The 23,987-nt window shown below is 49.1% G+C and overlaps 10 protein-coding genes across 10 annotated transcripts; 6 read left to right on the forward strand and 4 right to left on the reverse strand.

Annotated features, from left to right (window-relative positions):
* Positions 1–890: 890 nt before the first annotated feature.
* On the forward strand, positions 891–2,054 carry LTR64_003923 (uncharacterized protein; the record flags this gene model as incomplete). The annotated part of the gene is made up of 2 exons (XM_064898273.1): positions 891–1,043; positions 1,119–2,054. The coding sequence occupies 2 exons, from the start codon at positions 891–893 to the stop codon at positions 2,052–2,054; spliced, it is 1,089 nt and encodes a 362-aa protein (XP_064754230.1).
* Positions 2,055–3,191: 1,137 nt separating this feature from the next.
* DBP8 (putative RNA helicase) lies at positions 3,192–4,853 on the reverse strand (the record flags this gene model as incomplete). Its single annotated transcript, XM_064898274.1, has 1 exon — positions 3,192–4,853. One exon carries the CDS (start codon positions 4,851–4,853, stop codon positions 3,192–3,194), a length of 1,662 nt encoding a protein of 553 aa, XP_064754231.1.
* A 1,545-nt stretch (positions 4,854–6,398) lies between these two features.
* LTR64_003925 (uncharacterized protein) lies at positions 6,399–8,267 on the forward strand (the record flags this gene model as incomplete). Its single annotated transcript, XM_064898275.1, has 1 exon — positions 6,399–8,267. One exon carries the CDS (start codon positions 6,399–6,401, stop codon positions 8,265–8,267), a length of 1,869 nt encoding a protein of 622 aa, XP_064754232.1.
* A 588-nt stretch (positions 8,268–8,855) lies between these two features.
* On the reverse strand, positions 8,856–10,262 carry ERG13 (3-hydroxy-3-methylglutaryl coenzyme A synthase; the record flags this gene model as incomplete). The annotated part of the gene is made up of 1 exon (XM_064898276.1): positions 8,856–10,262. The coding sequence occupies one exon, from the start codon at positions 10,260–10,262 to the stop codon at positions 8,856–8,858; it is 1,407 nt and encodes a 468-aa protein (XP_064754233.1).
* A 957-nt stretch (positions 10,263–11,219) lies between these two features.
* On the reverse strand, positions 11,220–11,918 carry LTR64_003927 (uncharacterized protein; the record flags this gene model as incomplete). The annotated part of the gene is made up of 1 exon (XM_064898277.1): positions 11,220–11,918. The coding sequence occupies one exon, from the start codon at positions 11,916–11,918 to the stop codon at positions 11,220–11,222; it is 699 nt and encodes a 232-aa protein (XP_064754234.1).
* A 524-nt stretch (positions 11,919–12,442) lies between these two features.
* LTR64_003928 (uncharacterized protein) lies at positions 12,443–14,312 on the reverse strand (the record flags this gene model as incomplete). Its single annotated transcript, XM_064898278.1, has 5 exons — positions 12,443–13,916; positions 13,964–14,015; positions 14,065–14,110; positions 14,160–14,195; positions 14,250–14,312. The coding sequence occupies 5 exons, from the start codon at positions 14,310–14,312 to the stop codon at positions 12,443–12,445; spliced, it is 1,671 nt and encodes a 556-aa protein (XP_064754235.1).
* Positions 14,313–16,132: 1,820 nt separating this feature from the next.
* On the forward strand, positions 16,133–17,642 carry LTR64_003929 (uncharacterized protein; the record flags this gene model as incomplete). The annotated part of the gene is made up of 7 exons (XM_064898279.1): positions 16,133–16,260; positions 16,319–16,374; positions 16,431–16,436; positions 16,486–16,703; positions 16,753–17,001; positions 17,054–17,212; positions 17,262–17,642. The coding sequence occupies 7 exons, from the start codon at positions 16,133–16,135 to the stop codon at positions 17,640–17,642; spliced, it is 1,197 nt and encodes a 398-aa protein (XP_064754236.1).
* A 782-nt stretch (positions 17,643–18,424) lies between these two features.
* LTR64_003930 (uncharacterized protein) lies at positions 18,425–19,324 on the forward strand (the record flags this gene model as incomplete). The annotated part of the gene is made up of 2 exons (XM_064898280.1): positions 18,425–18,976; positions 19,079–19,324. 2 exons carry the CDS (start codon positions 18,425–18,427, stop codon positions 19,322–19,324), a joined length of 798 nt encoding a protein of 265 aa, XP_064754237.1.
* Positions 19,325–20,283: 959 nt separating this feature from the next.
* Positions 20,284–20,928, forward strand: LTR64_003931 (uncharacterized protein; the record flags this gene model as incomplete). Its single annotated transcript, XM_064898281.1, has 2 exons — positions 20,284–20,481; positions 20,776–20,928. The coding sequence occupies 2 exons, from the start codon at positions 20,284–20,286 to the stop codon at positions 20,926–20,928; spliced, it is 351 nt and encodes a 116-aa protein (XP_064754238.1).
* A 1,078-nt stretch (positions 20,929–22,006) lies between these two features.
* LTR64_003932 (uncharacterized protein) lies at positions 22,007–23,532 on the forward strand (the record flags this gene model as incomplete). The annotated part of the gene is made up of 2 exons (XM_064898282.1): positions 22,007–22,215; positions 22,284–23,532. 2 exons carry the CDS (start codon positions 22,007–22,009, stop codon positions 23,530–23,532), a joined length of 1,458 nt encoding a protein of 485 aa, XP_064754239.1.
* Between the last annotated feature and the right edge of the window lie 455 nt (positions 23,533–23,987).

Consider the following 23,987-nt stretch of genomic DNA (forward strand, 5'->3'; position numbering starts at 1 on the left):
AGTTCCACAAAATCAGCCAGAGGATTTTCATCAAAAAGTAGCGAGAACGATTTGTTGTCCGCCGTCCAATTCGTCACTGTCGGTGTAATGTTCAGAAAGATCTTGAAGCCAATCTGTGTTTCTGTAAGTCATTTGACGTTCTCAACTCTGGCGGTCTGTATACCTTTGAAATCATGTCTGCTGTGTCTTTGAAATTGTTGCATCGGGCTATGCTTGTTTTCGCGAGAAAATCCTCGATCAGTCGAACACCAATATTGTAGCCCATTTTGTCGAGTTGTTGGTTCACTTGAGCATAATCGTTTTCGTAGTCCGACACCAACTGGGAGACAATGGTTCCATATGTGAGTGTCACCAGCTCAGCGTTGACTTTCTCTACCCGTGTCCTTGGGTGTTGTTAGACGAGTCTCTCCGGTCCGTAGAAAACACATACTTCCACAGGCTGTGGCTCGGTCAGTATTTGATGCCACCATAGAAATTCTGTTATTCACACACTCCTCGCCCTGTCTGGCATTTTTAGTCGTGGCCATCTCGCAACCATTGGTTGCGATGATCAACCTTATACAAGCATCACAAAGTAAATCTCCGTTCAGCAGAATTTATGGAGTCGACATATGAAGTTTTGGTATTAAAGAGAACACTGCCTGGAAGTGCTCATAAAAATAGTTAGGGAGGAAACGAGGGCGACAAGGCTACCATGCGCCTAAACCGATCGTCGCATGACTCGAGTAAATCTCGCATTCCAAGTACATGACTCAATCTTACGAATTTCCGTTCGGATCGCATGCTGAATTCGACAGACACGATCTGATAGTCAACTTCATTTTTCTGTTGTCCTTTGCCAAACTGACAACACACCTCATTCTCTAGGTCGTGTTCTTCCGTGTCGCAAGATGGCATCGTCGATCAAGCGCCAGGCGTCTGACTCTTTCTCAGGAAATCAGGCATTGGTGAAGAGACAGAAATCTAGCAATGATTTGCGCCATGACTCTGCACTCGTTGTCGGACGTGGTGTCGGCAATCAATCTGGCAGTCTCATTCAGTCAGTCAGTAATATCGCTGTTCTATGTTCATGGGACACGAGCTAAAGTGTTGAAGGAGATTGACTAACGAATATATAGGTTACGAGAACGAGCGGATTGCAAGCCCCAATCATGGAACTGACTGGACATTCCGGAGAAGTTTTTACGACACGATTCGACCCCTCAGGAGCACACATAGCGTCAGGCTCAATGGACAGGTCAATAATGCTGTGGAACACATACGGTCAGTGTGAAAATTATGGTATGATGACTGGTCACAAAGGAGCCGTGCTGGATCTACAATGGTCGCGCGATTCTAATTTCATATTCTCTGCTTCTGCGGATATGACAATAGCAAGCTGGGACCTTGAAACAGGCCTGCGAATACGCAAACATCAAGGTCACGAAGACGTTGTGAACTGCATCGATCTGGCCAGGCGAGGTCAAGAACTATTGATAAGCGGCAGCGATGATGGTACTATAGGCATATGGGATCCACGACAGAAGAGCGCGGTCGACTATCTGGAAACAACCTACCCAGTAACAGCGGTTGCTCTCGCCGAAGCTGGAAATGAGCTTTACTCTGGAGGGGTGGATAACAAAATTCAAGTCTGGGATGCGAGAAAAATGCAGGTCTCCTACACAATGAATGGCCATAACGATATTGTCACCTCACTCGAAGTCTCTCCGGACGGGCAAAGCTTACTTTCCAATTCGATGGATTCCACTGTCAAGACATGGGACATTAGACCTTTCGCTCCTGCAGATAGATCTATCCGAACATATGACGGTGCACCTGCTGGATTTGAGAAGAATTTACTGAGAGCTAGTTGGAGCCCTCGTGGTGACAAAATCTGTGCTGGTTCTGGTGACAGAACAGTTGTGGTATGGGAGACTAGGACTGCTAAGCTGTTATACAAATTGCCGGGTCACAAAGGCACAGTCAACGATGTGCGTTTCTCGCCTTCAGAGGAACCAATCATCGTATCTGGCTCTACTGACCGCAGTCTACTGCTCGGTGAGCTTGGCAGATGAGTCGTCGTGTGATACGGTCGTGATAAGGTTGCAAAACACCTCACCACGCCTCGATCGGGAAAAAGACGACCAACTCAATTCAATGAGGAAGCTGCCAGACCGACCACTACTCGCGCTCAATGAAACGATGTCAAGAGACGACTCTGTTCGTCATTGCTATGACGACCCTCAGGCGCAATTCTTCAAGTATGCTCGGTTATGGCCGGCGAGAAAGAGTCAGATGGATCCGATGGCTTACATTCCCGCTTTCTATGGCATCTGGGAAGCGTTTCACAATCTCGCGTGGAGTCGTTTGTTGGGCCATGAAGCCTTGCTGGGACGTTGCACACGTCCGCGCTAATTCCGCACAGCTCTGTGAGACATAGAACATCATGGACGTTCTGCTAACTGCAAGATCGCCCAAAGAAGCCGCTTCGCATACTACATGCAGAAGTACGAAGCTCCACGTGCAAGCTGCTATGCTGAAAGCTGTTCCGGGAACAGCTCTAAGGACGCTGAGAGCACATGGCTCGCATTTTGATCAACGTCTCACATCGAGTGGCCACTATCAACGATCTGATTTGTGAGTCGATTGAGATATGCTTCTGTTGTATGTCGTCCTGCCGGGAGTTTAGCAGATTGCTCTGCCTGAAAACATGCCTCGGGTGACTCACTGCTGGTAGATATCAATATCTTCTGCTTTTCAGGTTGTTGACCTCTCGTTGCATCATCCATCTTGGCTGCGATTTAAGGTGTATCGCAAATTTAGCGGTAGGGTCCGATATGCCAGACAATCATACAAGACCTCCCAGAATGGTGTTTGCGATATCACCTTCAGCTCTTGCACTTGATCAGAGCACTCTGTCTGTACCATGTTCGGTGCCAGCTTATGCGTAGAGGAACCTCTACCAGAAGCAGTATAAGTATGCTACAAACTTGTCTTTGTGACAGCTCGTTTCTTCCACTTGTATATTCGCTTTCGACAAATTCGATCCTGCTCAGGTCAACTCCCTGGAAAACACAGCACATATGCCTTCTCCACAGAACGAAATATAGGGGTGGGAAGCAGACTAGCTCGCCTAGCACTTGGTATAACATATACCACTGATACCAAGTTGAGAAGTATAAACACTGTTTGTTACACAGACAACCCACCTACTACCTCTTTTTCCTTATCTTGCCTCTATACCCCTTCACATCCTTGCCACTCTCAATCTCTCGTAACGCCTCCATCCTACATTCACCCACATCCTTCAGAGTCCGACCCCTCACAACCCTCGTCTCAACATTAACCACCTCCTCGCCTTCGCTCTTCCACTCACTCATCTTTTCTCCGAGGTAATCCTCAACAGCCAAAACTAGCTCCACGTCTCGAGGACTGACGAAAGTGACCGAAGTACCAGAGCGGCCAGCACGTGCCGTTCTTCCAACGCGATGAACATAATCAACAGGATCGCGAGGGACGTCGAAGTTGATGACGTGCGTGCATGTTGGTATGTCGAGACCTCTGGAGGAGAGATCTGTAGATATCAAAGCTCGCGCTGTACTTGCGCGGAAAGACGCGAGGTTGGAAGTGCGTTGAGATTGCGGAAGTGCTGAGCTTAGGGATGTCACGGTTGTTGGTTTGAGGTGATTGATTAACGCGTGGGATGGATCAGCGGACTGGTAGGTAATCGCGAGAAGTTTGTGTAACGTACGGTGAAGCATATCTGCTGTCTGGGTGCGATTGGTGAAAATGATGACTTGGTTTGGTGTTGAGGTTGACTTTTGGCTGTCTGCCGTGAGGAGGTGTAAAAGGAGGATGTAGACGAATGCATCCTTGTGTTGTGGTGGGACTTGCAGGTAGGTCTGCTTCAGCTTACTTGGGACGAGAGCTGTTCCATTAGCGCTTGGGGTATCTGTTTGGTCTCTGATCTCAGATACGAAGAGTGGCGGTCGATCTTTCGGTCGAGGTTGGTCCTTCAGTGCCCGCACCTCAGGAGTAACTGTAGCCGTGAAGAGTAATGTCAGCCGTTCACTAGATGGAGGCAAACTAGATAGGCAAGTACCAATATCTGGTAGCATGCCTGCTGACGCTGAAAGCAGTCGATCAGCCTCATCAAATACGACAACTTTCACTCTTCTTAGGCCGCGGACTGTTTCTTCACCCGATGTCTCTATATGGTCTGCAAGTCGGCCAGGTGTGGCTATGACCACATGCGGCCTTCTTCTTAGTGCCTGGGCTTGTGCTTGCATGTCCGTGCCACCAGTCACTAGTACAGTCTTGAGTGCTTGGGGAGCTCCGAGCGCAGTAAATTGCTCGTATATCTGAAGGGCAAGCTCCCTTGTCGGCGTAAGTACGACGGCGTATATGCCATGCGGATCTTGAGACCACTTCTGCAGTATCGGTACCGCAAATGCCACTGTCTTGCCCGTACCCGTTCTTGAACCTCCGATGCAGTCTCTTCCTTTCAAGATCTCAGGTATACAAGATCTTTGAATCTCTGTCGGGTGATGTATCTGCATCGTCTTTAGGGAGTGTACGAGCCACGGCGCAACATTTACGGCATTGAAGTCGGTGGTTGTTGTCTTCACAGATAGACCAGTAGACAATCCTTGGTCAGCGGTCTCATTGGCCCCTAGCAACTCTTCAGTATTCTTAGGCACTTGCACTGATTTGATCCTCGATGGGGCTGTATAACCACCGGTAGCTATGTCCTCGGTGTGTTCCACATCATCGTTGGATATGCGCCTGCGCTTCGGTGAAGGCTGTACTGTCTCGTCTTCGAAGGAGGAAGTTTCTGAGTCAGTGATATACTCAGACCTCAGTTTGAGAGGCATCACGGGTACACGCCGACAATCTTCACGTTTAACGCTTGAGCGTTTCACGACATGGGCAACTACTAGTAGAGTGTCGAGAGACGTTTTCGACAAAATTTTACGGCGGGCTGTACGACACATAGCGACGAAATTTTCGTATGCTTACCTATGTCGAACCGTACATCTGCCTCGAATTCTGGAGATACCGATTCAGGATTTTGGCTTCTTGAAGCTCACTGCTTGAACAGATGCAGTTGTCGAAGCCTACAGGCTAGTTGTCGTTTGAAACCGTCTGTTGGTCTGAAATAAACATACGTTCCAGCATCAGGGGAAAATATCCATGCATTAATAATCTCAATCACACTTAAATCTTCTACCTCTTGGTCGACAATGGTCCACGTCGTGCAGATGAGCCGGAGCTAACCTGCAGAAGTTCGAGGTAATGTCGCGGTCGCACTGTATGCATGACTTCTAGTGTCTGCTCTCGGGTAGGACTTCAGAAGCGGTCTGTATTCAATGACCACAGGCACCTGCAGTTTCATGGTGACCAGATCAATCTGAAACGTAGTCGATCCATCCACACTACTTCTGCACGAGAAGCAGATTCTAGAAAATAGGTGGCTGGAAATCGGCTGTTCGCCGAGAACAAGTCGTCCTCTCTGGCGCGCTCGGTTGGGTGAATCTTCGGTCAGTTCGTGATATGCTTTTGGTCTCGTGACTTCGTATCTTTAGCGTGATCGTGCCATGTCTTGGGCGTTTTCTAGCGTGCCCGTAGCGCGAGAGCGTGTTCAGTATTTCCATTGGCTAACTTTTTAGCGATGAACAATTTCTCCAATCAATATCTCAAAGATCGACTTTGCACAACATTTCGCATGTTAGTCGCGCTTTCCGCCAGCTCCAGCCGCTTATCGAGGCTCTCACTTCCCGTTCGCGCCAGAGCTCGTCCAACGAAGCGCACGCGCCCAAGCTGGGGAAACGTTCTGCAACAGCAGCCGCTCGACATGCTATTCATGGTCAGCCGTTTTCAGAATTCATCATACAAGCGCTCGTGTGTCTGAGGATGGAACAATTGAAATTGCGTCAGATCACACAGCCTCCATGCAGTTGCAGTCTGCTGATGGTGAGAGACATCGAATTTCATTGTTGGCGACGCGCTTTATGCAGAAAATACGTTCAGAGACGCTTGGCTGCGCGTCGAACACCGTCGCGCAAATTGATCGTCCCTACCTCGAGCGCGTGCCGAATCGTCCTCGGGTAGGACTGACCACGCTATTCTGTGTGGGTTTCGATCATGGCCAGCTTCTTGCTGTTTGCGTGGCTCTCTCCATGATTCTGCTCTCGTTTCAGATACACGTCAAGTGTTGGTCTGGATATTGTTGGCCCACGTTGCTCCTCATCCACCTCGCAACATTAATACTCCATGATGCTGCCATTTCGTGCTTTCTGAGCCTTTCGTTCTTCCGATCTGTCCAGGTCTGATATTCCCAGCTTTCCTTTGTTACTGTCTTTACGTGGCATCTATCCCCAATCAAATCGAAGCTGGTCTTCCTAATACTAAAAGCAAAAATGCCGTTAGCACCATACACTTTTAGACCGTTGACACCTCCAGAGGTTGACTATGCTGCTGGTCAGCGGTCAAGTCAGATGAGAAATGTTTCAGCATCATCCTATTTTACGAACCCATCTCCAGAGTCTAGCACACCAGAACGACGTGCTTTTGGCCCAACATTACTTCCCAAGATTCGAACGCAAGACAATAGTTTACAGCCATCTGCTGGTCAGCATGTCAAAAGTCACAAGCGCTCGATCTCTAATGTCAGCAACGTCTCGACATACAACAATGTCAGACCACCAATCTATAGGAGTGCTACGGAGCCAGTACACGACAGCATCAGCTTGATGTCACCAGTGTCTATGCCCTCACAGTCCAGGGCTAGCTCAGTCGCACCTTTCATCACGAATACTACTCGTAGTCATTCGCGAGTACCATCTTCGTCTAGTGTGACGCTCGATGAGACTACATTAAACCGATATGGTTATCCCACATACCGTCAGATGCCGGTATACATGACTCAAGCTCAACAAGCACCATCGCCTCCAGTGTATGCACAGTCATATCTTCCTTCGGAGCAATTCTCCTTTCTTGAGCCTCCTACCATTAACATAGAAGGGACATGGGACATTCCAATTGATCTTGATGTCATATCACGCCCAAGCTCGACGAGTCCTCCACCATCTTTACAGCCTTCGTTGATGCCTGCAGCTCCTCTCGTGCACGAACCATCAACGTTTACCATGCAGGGTGGTCCTGTCGTGGCTGGCTCGACTAGTTTAATAACATACCTAACTCAGTCAACTCAGCCGATAAACCTTGTGCGCAATCTAACTTACTCTACTGGTCGAGGCTTGTCCTCTTACTTCTGGTGGGACGTTCGTAATATTCGTCCTTGGAGCACTTTCTCGCTCGATACGATGAACTCGATCCCAGATCTAATGACTCTCCTTCACTTCCAACATGATAACAGCACCTTTCCGAGCCTTGCAAATCAGTCGACAAGTGCTGCAAATCCTTCCTCGGAAGCTGACCTAGCCAACTTGGTTTCCAAGATCTACTTCCCAAGAGTCAATGCAGCAGCTCAAGTATCTCTGGGCGCCAATGCACCTTACCTTTACATCGCACCCCAGCAGCCAGTTCAACAGACCACCAGCTCAGCAACACCAGCTCAAGCCCAACCGACATTCCTTGCAAATTACCCTAATGAGAACCAATTCACACTGCACGGCACCCCACGCGGACGCGTCATCGGCCTTGCAAAATCCTTCGACACCTTCAACACATCAATGCGCCACGAATCACCAGCCCAAAGAGTCCGCTATCTCAAGACACTCTCACAACTACAGAAATGCATGCGCGACCACTCCTGCAGATACGGCTTCATCATCACCGAGATCGAGCTAGTCTGCGTCCGAGCCGGTTCCGACAAGTACGGTAACCCATACTTCGGCTACCTCGAGGTCGCAGACAGTATCGCCACCAAGGAAAGCGCCAAGTACGGCATCGACGCGAACGGAAACTACACTGAAGACATCTCCATGACCGCCGGCCTAGCACTCTACTTCCTCCTCATGCTAGCCAAGAAGGTCGCTCTACCAGGTGAATGGAGCAGTTTCATGGACGTCGGGGCTCAAGGCGCCATGACAAGACAGAGAGTCCTGCCCGCAAACGAGGAGCTGAAGAACGACGCTCTCGGCCTTTCTGACGATGAGGACGGAGATGTCAGAGATGAGGAAGAGCGAAAGTCCGACGGTAGGGATAAGTGGATGCCTGAGCCGCAAGTCGGTGAGAAGAGAGATGCAAAGACTGCGAGGGGTTGGGTGTGGCCGAGCGATCCTTGGCATAAGAGGGAGGGTGGGCGAAGATCACGACGTGGATGATTCATGAAGATATGAGTATGTGAACGAAGACTTTGATTTCGATGAGAGCATAGCATAGCATAGCGGGAGAAGGTTAAAAGAAAAGAAACTGTTCAGTCCTGGCGACGACAGACGGGTGGTCAGTGTGTTGATTTGGCTGGGCATTTCTAGGTGTTTGTCTAAGTATTAGAATCTAATCAAGCACTCCAGCGAGTGCATTATAGTCTATAATCTACACAATTTTGGAAATAGGCAACGTGTCTATTACGTACTTGTGATTTTTATTCAGGCAGAAAGGACACGAGAGCTTAGCATGAATAGAATCCTATTCCTTCTGCACCTAACGTGCGAGACGTATATACACCACGTAAACATGCTCCGAACGCCATGCCAATCATGCACTCGATGAGATGACCATCTATTTACCGTCCAGCTTTCCTTACCGCTTCACACCGGCCATCATAAAGGTACTCAGAACCCCTTCCCTGGAGACTGACACGCTTTCAGCATATGCCGAAGTTGTGAGGTATCCTTCTGCCCTTTTTCAAACAACCCATAGTCCATGCAAACACCCTGGTACATGCTAAGGAGCCCCAGAACCATGCTCGCTCACTGCTTCTCTTCTCCCTTGACCGCATATTCACGTCGAAACATGGAGTCCACGAATGTCAGGTAGTATGTGCCTGGCAGCAAGTCTTCGATGCTTCCGGCGGGCTTGAAGTCCTTCTGGAGATGTGCCTTCTCTCTCAGTAAACACATATCATCATATGTCTCTGGAGGAACCACCTTTCTCTGCTCTAGACGCTCTTGTAGGTTCAGCTTCTGGCGCATTTCCGAGACATCACCAACGACCTTCATCGACAGCATACTGCTTGCAAGACCACTGCCATAGCTCAAGAGGCCCACGCGTGAACCCTGGAGGGCCGAAGGTTCAATGTAGCTGAGTAGGCCGACAAGACCACCCCAGACTGACCCGCAATACATGTTGCCGCACATGGTAGCGACTTGAATAGCAGGTTGCACACGCTGAGCGAATCTCTTCTTGGTCATAGCCATGAATGTCTTCTCGACAGTTTTGTCTGTAAGAGAGGCCTGGTACTCCAAGTTCCGAAGTTCTGATGGAACGTCTTTGAAGACTGGGTTCTCCGGATCGTTGAGGTAGTCATTGTAAAGCAAGCGAGCATAGGATTTGCTGACGAGCTTGCAAGTAGGTGCATGGAAAGCCATGTAGTCGAATCGATCCATTGGGGTCTTCTGCTCATCGCCTTCCTTGACACCGTTCCCGTTCGCGTGACCATTCAATTGTGCCTTCATCTTCTTTTCCCTCTCATTCAGAGCAGCATAGGTCTTATCGACCGCCTCTGTGTAGCACTGAAGGGACAATTGACCATCCACATAGGGATACTCGCTCGTCAGATCAGGCTTGTAGAAATCGTATGCGTGTCTTATGTATGTTCCTCGTAGACCGGGCTCAAAAACCAACGGCGCATCAGGACCAATCAACATGGCAACGCAGCCAGCGCCTCCAGTTGGTCTAGCATTGCCTTTCTTGTAAAGAGCGATATCACCTGCTACTACGACTGCATCTCTGCCATCCCAAGCTGAAGACTCGACCCAGTTGATGGAGTTGAAGACTGCATTGGTGCCGCCGTAGCAGGCGTTGACGGTATCAATCCCTTCAGTGCTATAATTCCCCGATGATTCGAACAGTTGCATGAGCACACTCTTCACTGACTTGCTCTTGTCCAACATGGTCTCAGTGCCAACCTCCAATCTTCCAATGTTGGCTGGGTCAATTGAGTACTTCTTGAAGAGAGAGGACAACGTGGTGAGGGCGATGGAGTAGATGTCTTCTCGATCGTCGCAGAAGCTCATTCGAGTCTGGCCGAGGCCAATTGTATATTTGCCAGCAGCAACGCCATCGAACTTCTCAAGTTCAGATTGTTCGACACATTGCTGAGGAAAGTAGATTTCTACGGCTTTGATTCCGATATTTTGTGGTCGTGTGGAAGCCATACTGGATAGAAATTTGCTGGTAATAGGATCACAACTTTCTGAAGAGTTTTCTCGGAAAGATAAGAATAAAAGTACAACTTCTTTTCAGGAAGAGAAGCACGAAGGCGGTGAGTGCTGTATATCAAACACTCATCGCTACTCACTTAATGCGCTTGAATTTTAAAATGTTGACAGCCCACTACACGGCGCAACAGCCAATGACCGAGTGGCATCATCGGGAATGACAGAATGCCGATGGCAGTTCCTGCAGCTTTAGCGCCTTCTACCAAAGCAAGAAATCAAGAGCCAGGCACGCCAGGGTCCAGATAGCGGAGAAGAAAGTTTCTTGTTGAAGAGAACTCGAAGTTGGTCAAGTGCTTCCTAGCTTTTGCTCTGTTGTAGCTGTACAACACCGTTCCACTCCTAGAAGCTGTTGTATTGGTATACCAGCAGAGCATCAGACGGCGCAACAAATTACTACACTGGTCTGAGGCATTAGAACATTAAGAGAATATGCCAACAACCTGTTTGCTCGAAGAGCTGATGCCTCAGGCCAGTATCGGAAGTTTCTGCACCACGAGTACCTGTCGCCTGAGGTATCAAAGCCCAAGAAAAGAATGTCAGAACCCTTGAACTGAAATTTGGGGCCTCAGGCGACAATGTGAGCTCGTTTTCCCCATGGGTAGCTAGACACGATGATATCAAGTGTCAATCTATTATGTTGCTGGTGGAAAACCTTCCTCAAATAATACCTCAGTCGTTCTCGTATCGAGGATGTATGATCGATGTCTAACTTGAATGACTGTGGAGGACGCCCGAGTAAATTGTCAGAGTGAGGAACGATTGAGCTATTATCTAACTACACGCGAACTTATTAGGAATGAATGACTTAGCTTAAGTAACGCGATTCGAACATCGTTGATACAGCTCAATTTGTCGCCGCACAACACGACCAGCCGACCTTCACCACGGCTTCAGTCAACCTCTCATAGCTTTAATAGGTGGAAACAATTCTGGTGCCTCTGCTCGAATTTGTGGCTTCATTTCTGGATCTGACTTCTCAAGCGCTCTCTTATAAGCTGCCCTATCGGTGCACCTCTGCAACCACCGCAATATCCCGTCATAGCCCTCCAACGGAACTGGGTAGAACACCCTCATCGTGGTAAAGCTAAAGACAGTCATGATATCCGCAGCGGTAAACTCCTCACCAGCCAGGTGAGGTACCTTCAACAGCCGCTCGTTAACATGATCGAACAGTATCTTCAACCGGTTCACGTAGTTGGAAAGAGTTGGATTGTTCGGATCTCCCCTCGCTGCACTACTAACTGCCAGGACCCGGCTCACCGCAGGCTGAATTGTGCCGTTGGATGCATGCCACCAGTATAGAAAGTCTGCATAGTCCTTGTGGGATTTATCGAGGAACAATTTGCCGTTCCCGTGTTTTTGGACGATCCACTCAACTATGGCAGCACTTTCTGAGAGCCGGATCGGTGTGCCAAAGCTGTCATCATCGAGGATTGGCGCCGCTCCCAGAGGATTGAGAGCTTTAATCTCAGGTGGTGAGAAGATGGGGCTGCGCTTGTATAGTTGCAGATTATAGTCGAGGCCGAGTTCTTCGCATAGCCAAACTATACGTTCGCTCTGTGAGACTTGTAGATGGTGGACTGTGATAGTCATGGCGGCTTGGCACCGCGTATTTCGCGTATAGGAGAGGGTATTCGAACAGTTGATCTGCTTCTTTTGAGGACACCTCTATCTCTTCGAGTACTATGATGTGCACCTCGGTAACCTAACTTTCCATGCTGTAAAGTCTATGTGAGACTAAACCTGCTTGGGCAAGCAGGCCTCCGAATCTGCTTCGAGTCCATCACGAACAGGATTCGTGTCTGATTAGTAGGTATGTTCTCCACATAGATGCCTATGAGAGAATTGCAATTGACCTTGAGGGTCAGCTCTGCTGTGCATGAAGTTGGAAACAGAAATTCAAAAGAGGCCAAGCTTTAAGAATCGCTCAATGTAGGACGGGTATCGAACCGCTAAAACCGTCGCTCTATCAATGCTCTATGCACAACCACAACCATTACACATCTGGCTAGTATTATCAGACAATGGACGTGTAGACTTCCCTTGGATAACACAACATTTTCTCATGCAACTCTTGCTTCTCACGACCATTACCAAGACACCATGAAGTTCGACGTCTATTTGGAGCTACCATTGGGAAGTATCGTGGCAGCTGGTATGTGAGCGATGGGTGTCGTTGTCTCGACTCGTCCACCTAGGTCGGCCTTTCCACCAGTCATCCGGCGGCCAACTGCGACGTTTTTCTTTCCAGCTGTCTCTTGGGCAAAGGCCTGAGCGCCATCAACAAGTCGTCGTTCGGTATTGAGTCGACCATTGACGAAGTCTGGGTAGTTGAGGGTCAATTCGACCGAGCCATTGACAATTGAATCAACAGCTTCCACGCCCAACATGAAAGAGTGATCTTGGTTACCGACCTCATATTTCCAGCTACCAAATCGGCCTCTGCTGTAGATACCCTTCTCCTGCAAGTATGGTAAGATCTGCTTCAATGCACCGTCTCGTTCTAGTGACGGAGTTGGATATCCATGCTCAAATTTGCGGACGTATGTCGATACAATCTCATCTTCAGGTCTGAGCATCTCAGTATTGATCAACCCTTGAACGCAGTCCCGAAGCAGATTCTCTTCGTCGACAGGCTTCTTGGACGATTGGGAAACTTCAAGCATGATGGACCAGTACGGGCCCTCCTTGGGCTCCGAACCACCCTTTCCGTAACTGTTAGCCTTGTACAGAGTAGGAAGTTTCACGTCCTTCTGCGGCTGGTTGTAAGGTGAGTAATTCGAGAAGATAGTAGCTCTGTAGAACGGGCAGTTGTCTTCGGGAAAGTAGAGCCAGCACATATCGCCAATACGCTCTGGTCTCGCTCCTCGAACGCCAACACCGATGACATGGGTGCTGCTGTAGTAGAGTTGCTCGCACAAGCCGGCCAGTTTTTCGTCGCCCATTCTGTCAGCAAGTTGATCCACGTTCATGGTGTTTACGAAGCGCTTGTAGGCGATTAGCGTACCGTCCTCCATGAGTACTTCCTTTCGGTCGGCGTTAACGGCCTTGATAGAGCCTTTCTTACCAAATCGCTTCTTTTCTTCAGGTATGGTGTCAGCAACGGCGGTCCAGATACCGCCCGTGCCATCTCGAGCTGGGAAACGGAAGGTAGCATTGGGTCCCCAATTGCCAGCTGTCTTGCCTTGGATCACATTGCTTGTCACCAGCTTGACATTCGGTGCAGCGACACGCTCTCCAAGCCATTGACACTGCATGTCTGTCGTAGGCACGGCCCATACCTTGTAGTTATAGGGACGCATGAACGCATCAGCGATACCGACACCCATCTGCCGGACGATCCACTCATCAAAGTTCTTGGGCTTGGTATTGCTCACTCTTGCTTCTAGAGCTGCATCAATCAGACCCTCGACGAATATGACCTGATCGTCCTTGGGACACATGGAAATGTTGTTCTGGAACGGATATGGTACCCATTGTCCTTTGTACCGTACGTAGGAAATTCGCTGGTGGGTGTACCAGTCATCTTCCTTGGGCAAGGCCTCGTCTATGCAGTCGTCGAAGTACTTGTAGTGGGAGAATATGACATGCCTAGAGCCTGGTCAGAGCGTCGATTTGAGTGCGACAATTGAACTTACCCTCCCACATCGTACAGAAATCCTTCTGGGGTAGTGTCTGTCCCAGCAAGACCTGTAGAGTGTTAGTTAATGCTGAGCACGTAACATTGTAGACCACCGACCGCCTGGCTTATCTGCACAATCGACAATGAGCCACGAAGGGCCATTCTGATACCATGTTAGTGGCACGCTTGAACCGGTAGTTGTTCTATCTCACAATTTGATTGAGACGTTTTGCGGCACCTAGACCTGTCTGAAATATTGTCAGCGAAGTGTTGACCACAACTTTTGAACCGCAAGAACTTACGGGGCCCATGCCGCATACGAGAACGTCAACCTCGACTCGCTGCATAGTTGATTTGCGAGACATTGGGTGTGTAGTGGTGTGTGTAAGAGTCTCAGAAACAGTCGGTCAAAAAGTTTCGTGTTCAACAAAGTGTTAGCCACCGAACAGCAAGATCTCAAGCGGCAGGTGCAAGTCAAGATGCGACCTGGAAACTGCACAAAACCGAAGCGCGTCAATGACGGGTGAATATGGGAGCAAGTGGCGAGGTCTTAAAAGAAATACTATTTTCATCTAATCTATCACATCATGTTGGTAAGAGTATTTTGGCAGCCAGACCCGTATCGTGCTTCTGCGCAACCCACCGCCGAGACCCCGACCACGGACAGCTGCTGAAAATCGGCTGTATCTTGGCTGCGCAGGGGTTTGGTGTCCCCTTTTAAAGTTTCAGCTTCGCGACAAAGCCAAACATAAGCATCAAAAGTCCAGATGGTCGAGGTTTGTGCTGTGGTAGGTCATTGCGACTTTGCAATTTATCGATCATCTTCGAGAGGCTCTGACGCTGATGCTCCTTCTGATGGAACCAGCTCAGTGGCCAAATGCTTCGCTCTGCACCTCAATCTGCACCTTCAATACGTGTGAAGGAGTGTGGTGTCTATTGTCCTACTAGTACCGATAAGTATTGTGACCCATCGACCAGACTGCTAGTTCCTGGAGGCGACCCGAACCACGGGCTTATCAAACACGCGACAGTTGTACCGTTAGGGATATCTCCACATATACCCTGCTCGGCGTAGCGACACAGGGGACTGATTAGGAGGCCATTAGCCCTCTGACATCTGCAATGCAGGAGTAAATACATACGAAAAGGACTCATACGACTGGAGCCACATTGCGGCTGGAATCGTGCGAGTCTCCAAAGAAAGGGTGTGTGTAGATTGCGGAGGAGGCAATCAGGCAGCCACACGCCTCGATTTCGAACTTGAAGCTATCCAACTTCGAAAAGCACATCGCTGGTTCATCTAGTACTCGGTTGATAGACTTGACTCGATAGCTTATTACAAGCTGTATGCAGGAACAATGATTGTGTACTGATGCTTCACCAGAGCAAAACCTTGTGTCCGGCTGTCCGTCGAGGATCTTATCGTGCTCCAACTTGGGACGCTGATTTCTTGTGGCACAAGCCGTTGGTGGTATTGCGGAGCACACCAGGACGGCTTTGCTGACTACTCGAGTACATCGCACGGAGCAGCTCTCACACTGTTGTGACCAGATGTCACAAGTGACGTTATAGTAGCCATGGCAACATTAAGAGAATAGCAGTACGATTGCATAGACACTAACCTCCGTATGCGAGATCCAGCCTCACGAAACAAGGATAGAAGATAACAAGAATATGCAATTTTAGGCGAACGGGCTGTTGCGGTTTCCTAGTGGCATCGTGCCTTGCCCCAACGGAGAAGATGTCGACACGCAATTGCTCCACACCGGGACACTAAGCGTCAAATCAGTGTTCTTGCCTGTCGCATGCTTGGCCTCCTTAGAATACATTTTTCCAACTCCGACAGAAAGGAGAATTCTAGCCACCGTGATAAGTGAGCGCTTCTTCGAGTCATGACCTTTTAGAGTTGCTGTAGTTGCAAGCATCTTGCATGAACAAGCTCCGACTTAGCACCAGTTTTTCTCCATTAGTGGTTGCTGGTTGAGGCAGGAACGTTTTGGTGGTTGAGTATCTGTCTCCAACACCACGCCAACGCGCCAGCTGCGGATTACTTCATTCTTTTTCTCCTGTCGCTCGCTCGTCGACCTTTGGTTTACTCACCACCGTGCTTCAACCACGAAATTTCGCTCGGCCACGGCCCTTCACTTTACAGCACTTCCTCGTCGGTCAAGTCAAGCCAGTCATTATGGCAGAAGAGAAAGAGAGGCGGAGTGGCGAAAGCCCGAGGACGACTGAGCCTGTATTGCCATCTGTCAATGCTATCGAGAAACCAGAGCCACAGCAGCCATCGCTGCACCCTGCTTTCTACGTGGTGTAGGTGATGCATATCAAGCGACTGAACATATCCTGACTGTGACAGAGCATGGATCAGCTTCAGTGGTGGTGTTATCCTTTTCAACAAGTACCTTCTGGATACTATGGGTTTCAGTGAGTGCAGCTTGCTCGATGCATGCCGACGTCAGGGACTGACCTTTTGTGAACAGGATTTCGTATGTCGTTTCTCCGATAGTCCTTACGTTCTTTCCTAATTGTTTCCAGCAATTGTCCTTACAACATGGCACATGGCTTTCGCAACCATAATGACCCAAATCCTCAGCCGAACGACGACACTCATTGACGGACGAAAAACTGTAAAAATGACTGGCAAGGTCTATCTCAGGGCCATTCTGCCTATTGGTTTCTTCTTCTCCCTCAGTTTGATCTGTGGAAACCAAGCATACCTCTACCTCTCTGTTGCTTTCATCCAGATGTTGAAGGTACGTCATCACCAACATGCGCTTTGCAAAATATATCTGACAACCCTAGGCTTGCATGCCAGTCGCAGTTCTGGTTACATCATGGGTATTGGCCGTCGCGCCTGTCGACTTCAAACAACTGGGCAAGGTCATCTTCATTGTCATTGGTGTTATCATTGCTTCCTTTGGAGAGATCAGATTCGATTTGACAGGATTTCTTTGGCAAGCCGGTGGTATCAGCTTTGAAGCCACACGATTGGTCATGGTTCAGCGCCTGTTGAGCTCTGCTGAGTTTAAGATGGATCCGCTTACCAGCTTGGTATAACTTGACCGCATGAAAGTCGCAAAGCTGTGGACTGACCTTTACACAGTACTATTTCGCGCCAGTGTGCGCTGTGATGAATGGCGTCGTGTCGCTATTCACCGAGATCCCGAGGATGTCTATGCAGAACATCTACGACATTGGTTTCCCGATCCTCATTGCGAACGCCATGGTCGCGTTCCTTCTCAACGTTTCAGTTGTCTTCTTGGTAAGCCATCTGAACTCACTTTCCTCAAGCTTGCGCTGACAGCTGCTAGATTGGAAAGACTTCCTCCCTCGTTTTGACACTCTGCGGTGTGCTCAAGGACATCCTCCTGGTCGCTGCGAGTATGCTAATCTGGGGCACTCCTGTCTCCGCAACACAGTTTTTCGGTTATGGCATTGCTTTGGGTGGCCTCATGTACTACAAGCTAGGCGCTGACCAGGTCAAGCAATACTTCGGACAAGCAGGACGATCCTGGCAAGAGTTTGGTCAGAACAAGCCCGTCATGCGCAAAGTCGTGGTTTTCGGCCTTGTATTATTCGTCATGTTCGTTCTACTCGGTGGGCTTGCTCCAACATATGCTCCTCAACAGACTGGCAAGCTACGTGATTACATGGGGTTTAATGCTGGAGGTGTTGTCAACAGCCGTCCTTGAGCCAGCCTTCTTTCGTCGGAATATTCAATGAGAAATCCTGTGGCGCAACAGGATGTGATCGGGGACGGTGGATATGTACCATGTGTATTCTCTAGACAGTCAGGTTCTACAAGTTGGCGTTGGGATAGCAGCAACATCTGACAGATGTTACAAATGTCCGGCACAGTATAATAATCAAAGAAGTATAGCAATTCTATTACGGGTCTGTTCACCTCAACATAACTCCTTATCCACGAGTTCAAGCAGCGCAAAAATATCGACTTCTCCCAAGTCAGTTTCACAAATGTGCTCTTCGTCCTTCAGTCTACCGACGTCAAATGAACATAAAGTTAGCCGTAGGGTATGATGAGGCGAACACGACTCTTCGGCCTGGAGGACCCGGCTAAGGCTCCTCAGCGGGTTCTTGGCCACCAATAACAACATCGAGAAAAGAAGGCTACTGCAAGCAAGAGTTGAGCTCAACGACCAATCATTTGTGCTTTGGACCCTGTTCCTGCTTGATCTGCTGGGGCTTGCGATGTGCAAGGTCTTCGCGTTGTGTCCTGTCAATCTTTGCTCTAGATCTTGGGATCTCGTTACTTGAGATTCGCTTACGCTTCCTTTCTTTCTTCTTACTCTATATTCACTTTAAAAGCATTTTGTTCCATGTAAACCTCCTCACTTGGCCTTTCGTTTTATATCCTCCTGTCTTGGCGCATGTTGTATTGTTAGACTCATTCCCAAGCGTCAGCCTTATTGTAGGTCATCGTCAGCACTGCACCCGACATCCCATAGCTTTCAAGATGATGGAAACGGACTATAGCATGTCACCTTCATTGTATGCTGGTCATACGACTTCGTGGACGCCTGCTATAGAGACAGCGCCTGTCTCCACCAAACCATCTCGCAAACGATCTCGAGATGAAACAGCATTTGAGCAAGCTGAAGCAGAGAACCCAACTTTCTCAGCACCCCCAGAACCCATACCCGAAGAGCCTATATATGGAGAGGGCATGGTATTGCTAAATCCTTCGACCGGCAGGGCACTTGCCGCTGAGTCGCAAACAGGGACATGGTATGAAGACCAGGTCGAGAAGCAAGCGATAGCAAAGGCAGCTGAAGCGGCTCAACGGCCAAAGATGCCGGTCAGCCGAAAGTCTCAGAGGATTTCGCAAAGTTCCATCCAAGTTGCGCTCAATCTCCCAAATTCCGGTGCGCCGGCAAGTCCACCAAAATCGACACCAAATACCGAGATTGACGAAGCAACTCTAGCTCTAGGAATTGGGTGGACGAAAATGTCCTCGGAGGACCCAGACTTGCAGGCCGCTGCAAGAGGTTGGGCACGATATCTGGAAGTACATTACCCCATGCATATACACAGAGCAGAAATCCTGCTCAAGCATAGAGGGTTGGACGCATATCTTGTTGGCTGTCAAGAAGGCTTTTTTCTGTTTCAGGAAAATATGCTGGAAGGAAAACTGGTTGGCAGGACGTGGGAAAGCACTTTGACCAATTTGCGAGCACAACCCATGCATTTTGAGGGTACAGAAGTCTTGCATGCGACACGGACGCCAGGGCCTGAATCTGATATCAAACCGCAGCAATTGAATGGTTGGAACACGACTGACGACCAGACAGTCACTACCGATGGAATGTTAACAAATGCGCATGCTGCGACTCATATTGGCATGGAACTCGATTGAACAGGCCATCGGTTCAAGGCCGAATATAAATGATGAAAGTTTTCATCAAAACGTCAAATTTCGAGCGTCTTGGGGAAGACGACAGCCAGTTGTGAAGAGATTTGGTCTTTCTTCCAAACGGTAGCTTTGTACATTAAAAGAATAGCGGTTCTCTGACAGCGCCAGCTCGATTGGGACACGAATAGATCGATTGTGTCTCTTTCAGCTATTCGCGATTGTTTCAAATTTTTTTTCCTCACGCCCCTATCAAAGAAACGTTGCTAAATTGAACCATGGAATTGGTAGGGGCGTGATCGTATCTGCTGACAAAGGAGCGTTATTGCAAAAGGCCCAGGTGTATGCCTCGCCACACCTTCCAGAAACGGTAGGCGCCACATGCTTCCGTCCTCCAACTTGAACTGCTACAAGCCCAATGCACGGTTCCGTACCGTTGTGTCAGGGAAGGTACGACGATACTCGCATCTTTCCGAAAACCACGTCACAGTAATATGTAACCTGCTCGACAAGCGTTTGTTATATTTGGTGGGTTTGCTAGATTTGATATATTTCAGGGGCGTCAACTCTTCTGCTTTTCTCCTTTGTTGTTCACACAAGTACAGAATAGGGGCAGTGCTGGTCAGTGTCTTGCAACAACCTGCATAGCGCGCACATTACTGTGCCAAAACGACTGCCATACACATCATGCATCGGTTTCGAGATGACCATCATCAAACTCCATTCTGATTCGTTCTCGGAGTTCGCTTGAAGCTTTTGAATACATCGAGAAACACTAAGCCCCGCAGTCTCGAACTCATCTTGGTGGCCCAAAGTCATCCCTCATGTCTCGTCAGCTCCGTCTATCGGACTTATGTATTGTTGCTTGAACACTACGTAACAGCTTGTCACCACTAAATCAGAGCTTCCTCCACCAGTTACACTACCGGAGGGACGCCATATACAAGCCGACGTATCTCATCACCATGGAGGGAACATGTCTTTGCAAAGCAGTGGCTGTCAAGGTCAATGACGACAATCTCTTTGGTGACCAACGTCGAGGCCACATCTGCCACTGCAAGAACTGCCGGAAGGTTGCTGGTGGTATCTTCGGCACGAATCTGATCATCGAGAACGAGAAAGTCGAATTTCCTAACGGAAAAGATGCCATCAAGCAATATGATGTATGTACATCCAGGACTATATTGTCCGCCAAGTCTAACACCTCTACCAGGATCCAGAAACGCTCAGCGGGACCCCTGTCTCTCGGTTCTTCTGCGCGCGCTGCGGAGTGTCCTCCCCCTTTTTCTTTTTCTCCTTTTTTTCCTTTCCCCTTTTCCTCTCCTTGGCAGGGACGCTGACTGGGCATCTATAGACCGATCATGAGTATATCACCACTATACAAGGGCAAGACTATCTTGAAGTTAGGACTCGTACGACCACATGCTATTGGAAGGAGCCCTGCTGATGTACTACAGTATGACAAACTGCCGACGCCAGAGTGGGAATCCTTTGCCTCACAACGACAGACATGGGAGACAGCCATGCCCGGAACAGTCCAGTACGCTGTGAAGAGCTTTGGCGACAAGCTCCCGGACTCTCCAGAGAAGGCCGGACCAGCGAAGAATTAGGTCAGTGAGGGCAGCAAGTGGATGGTGCAATCGGACGCATAAGTTGCTGCGACCTGTCACACGGGAACGACGATTGAGGTGCCCGCCCGGCTACTGAACAGCCCGTGAGAAGTGCAAGAAAGGCCATGTTTACTTCCTGCTTGAGAAACGAACAAGAAAAGGAAATAGTCAAATAGAGGTAAAGGGGTCTCAGGCAACCATCTTTCCAGACAACGCCAATTTATGTCCTTTCAAATTGAGTTGTATGCTGCTCGTTGGCGTCGCTGCGCTCTATCGCCTTATCGCTGTTCGACGACTGTCATGCAACTGCCTCTACATTCCACTGTGACTCCAGCCTATACTGGCGTTTTACGATTATAGATACGTAGACTGGCACAGGCAGATGGCTATGAAAAACAAAATCTTCGACCAAAAGTGAGGTATCGCGATCTCAGCTTTTCCAAGGTCATGCTATCGACAACTTTCAGGGGTACGCCCGGGGGTTTGGAGTGCACGTGCGGTCTGGCAGGAAAAGCCTCGTTACACCTTCTATATCCAGTAATCTGCCATAGTTCTTCTCGAAGCTAACTTTCTGACTCCAAACGCATTCTCGTTCGCTCATACTGCTGCAAGCCGGTATAGCATTGTCTACCACCTAACATATCTTATCCTCGGTAGACAAAAAGTATACGACCCGTTGTAAGCGCTACAGTAGCCGAAATCCTCCCCAGTGAACTTTCCTCTCGTCCCATCATGAAAAGCAGTTTCGAGTCAGTATGCGGGGAGAGGTGTCATTGTGCATCTCGATATAGTTGATCGCTCTCGAAAGTGCTACATCCTGGAGAATTGAGTTTCGCAAACCCTCAGCTCTGCGGGGTCCTGATCAATGATCCTCGAACACTTTGCGATCATGGTTTCCTTGAAGCAGGCCTTGATGAGCTCTGATTCGACGTCGAGTTCTGCTATGCATCCCAAGCCTGCATCTGACATGATGGGGAAGAGAGGGGGGGAGCTCGGGGGTACAAGAGCATGAACGCCTGCGAATCTCTCTGACTTGCAACGATTGATCACTTTCGACTTCGAGATTGTGAAATCCATAATGGCTAGCGTTCTACCTAACTTGGTGCAAAGTGCACTCAATCTTGGGCCCACGAGTACCACGTACGACCTGGTCGTAGTAGGCAGCGGGTTCGCTGGCACTACTACGACGCTAAATTTTCTCGAAGAATGTAAGAAGTTAGGCAAGAGAGGCAAGGTTGCACTGATCGAAGCTGGTCGAGATGGCGAACGTTGTGGTGCTAGTCGCTGGTAGGTAGAGATGTACTGCAACTGGAATATTGAGAAGTCATAGGGATGAGCTGACACTGATTGAACAGGACAATGGCGTATTTAAGATTGGGAAAAGACAATGATTTTGATAGCGATTGGAAGAACGAGATGGCCTTGGTATCCGAGGGCATGGCAGACCAGGATTACTGCCGAAAGATGGAAGTAGAAGCACCAATCACAGCTCAGTATCTCATCGACCACGGTGTCAAGCTGAACCATCACAAGGAAGAGAACGTCCTCCTCGAGTTCAACACAGACCAGTATTTCGCCTTTCCTGATGGCGGCGGGCAGGCGATCATCAATTGCCTATTTTCTCACTTCAAGGACTACGAGGGACTTGATATCTTCTGGGAGACACAAGCACAGAAGCTTCTACTTAACGAGACTGGCGAGGTTTCAGGCGTGCAAGTACGCACCAATGATGGACGCCGGAAGAACATCAATGGCAAGAAAGTTATGCTTGCTTGTGGTGGCTTCGAGGGCAACAAGGAGATGTTGGCTCGCTACGTCGGACCTCGAACCGAGAAGCTCGAGCTTATAGCGCCGGGCCTTGTTCACAACACTGGTCACGGCCTGCAAATGGCCCTCGAAGTTGGTGCAGCCACAGCTGGATCACCAAATGGCATGCATTGCGAACTCGTGGACAGGCGTGCATCCAAGCCAGATGCCGTGATTTGGGGTCACCTTTACGGCATTGTAGTCAACGACGACTGCAAGCGCTTCTACGATGAAGGCAAGCGACACCTATTCGCCACCTTTGAGATGATTGCGCTCGAATGCTGGCGTGATCATAACAACAGCTGCTACTTCGTCACTGACAAGAAGACAATGGATCGTTTCAGGCCAGGCTGGGTATATGATACTACAGATCAGGAACCAGAAACATCGGATACCATCGAGGGCCTCGCACAGAAACTTGGCCTTGACCCAGCTAAGCTAAAGAAGACAGTCGACGATTACAACGATGCCATCAACGACAAGGAGTTTGACCTCATGAAGCTTGATGGTAAAGGAACTACCGGTCTGTCCCCAAACAAGTCCAACTGGGCTCTGCCCATCAAAGAGGCCCCCTTTTTCGGATACCCGATGAAGTCACAATTGACTTTCACGTACTTTGGCCTCAAATGTGATCTGGACAGCAAGGTTCTAGGCACGAATGGAGTGCCCATCCCTGGTCTATTCGCTGCAGGTGAGCTGAGCGGACTGTACTACAACGAATATCCTCCTGCCACGAGCGTGCTCCGCAGTTTAACTTTTGGTAGGCTAGCTGGGCTCGCTGCTGCCAAAGAACTGTAATATGGCCGGCAATATGCTTGGAGGATCATGTAGACTTCCCTTCGAAGTTTCCCCTGTCACGCTCTTGTTCTGGAGGTAGTAAGCAGCAACATATTTCGACTCGATGCCAATATGTAAAATGCTCGATGACACAGCGTTCGGAGAGTTAATTCGAAACCTGACACCAGGGTCGTTGCAGGGGCTAGATACTCGAGTAGTCTTTATCCGTAGCAAGGATCCTGCATGTAGGAGTTTTGTATCTCTGTTGAAGTCTCGAGGCGGTCATGCTCGTTAAACGAGTCGAGCCCCTGTGTGACAGTCGAAAACGAGTACAATATTCACGTTCAGACCTGGTAAGTAAGAGCCCAGAAGGTGTATAGAGATGTTGACTTGGTCGGTAAGCACATCGCCGAATAGTTCAAGTCCTGGGGCAAGATTAGTCGGCTCAAGACACCCCCCAGGTTGATCAGGTGATC

Source organism: Lithohypha guttulata, assembly GCF_036872675.1.
Source record: "Lithohypha guttulata strain CCFEE 5908 chromosome Unknown scaffold_3, whole genome shotgun sequence".
NCBI lineage: Eukaryota > Fungi > Ascomycota > Eurotiomycetes > Chaetothyriales > Trichomeriaceae > Lithohypha > Lithohypha guttulata.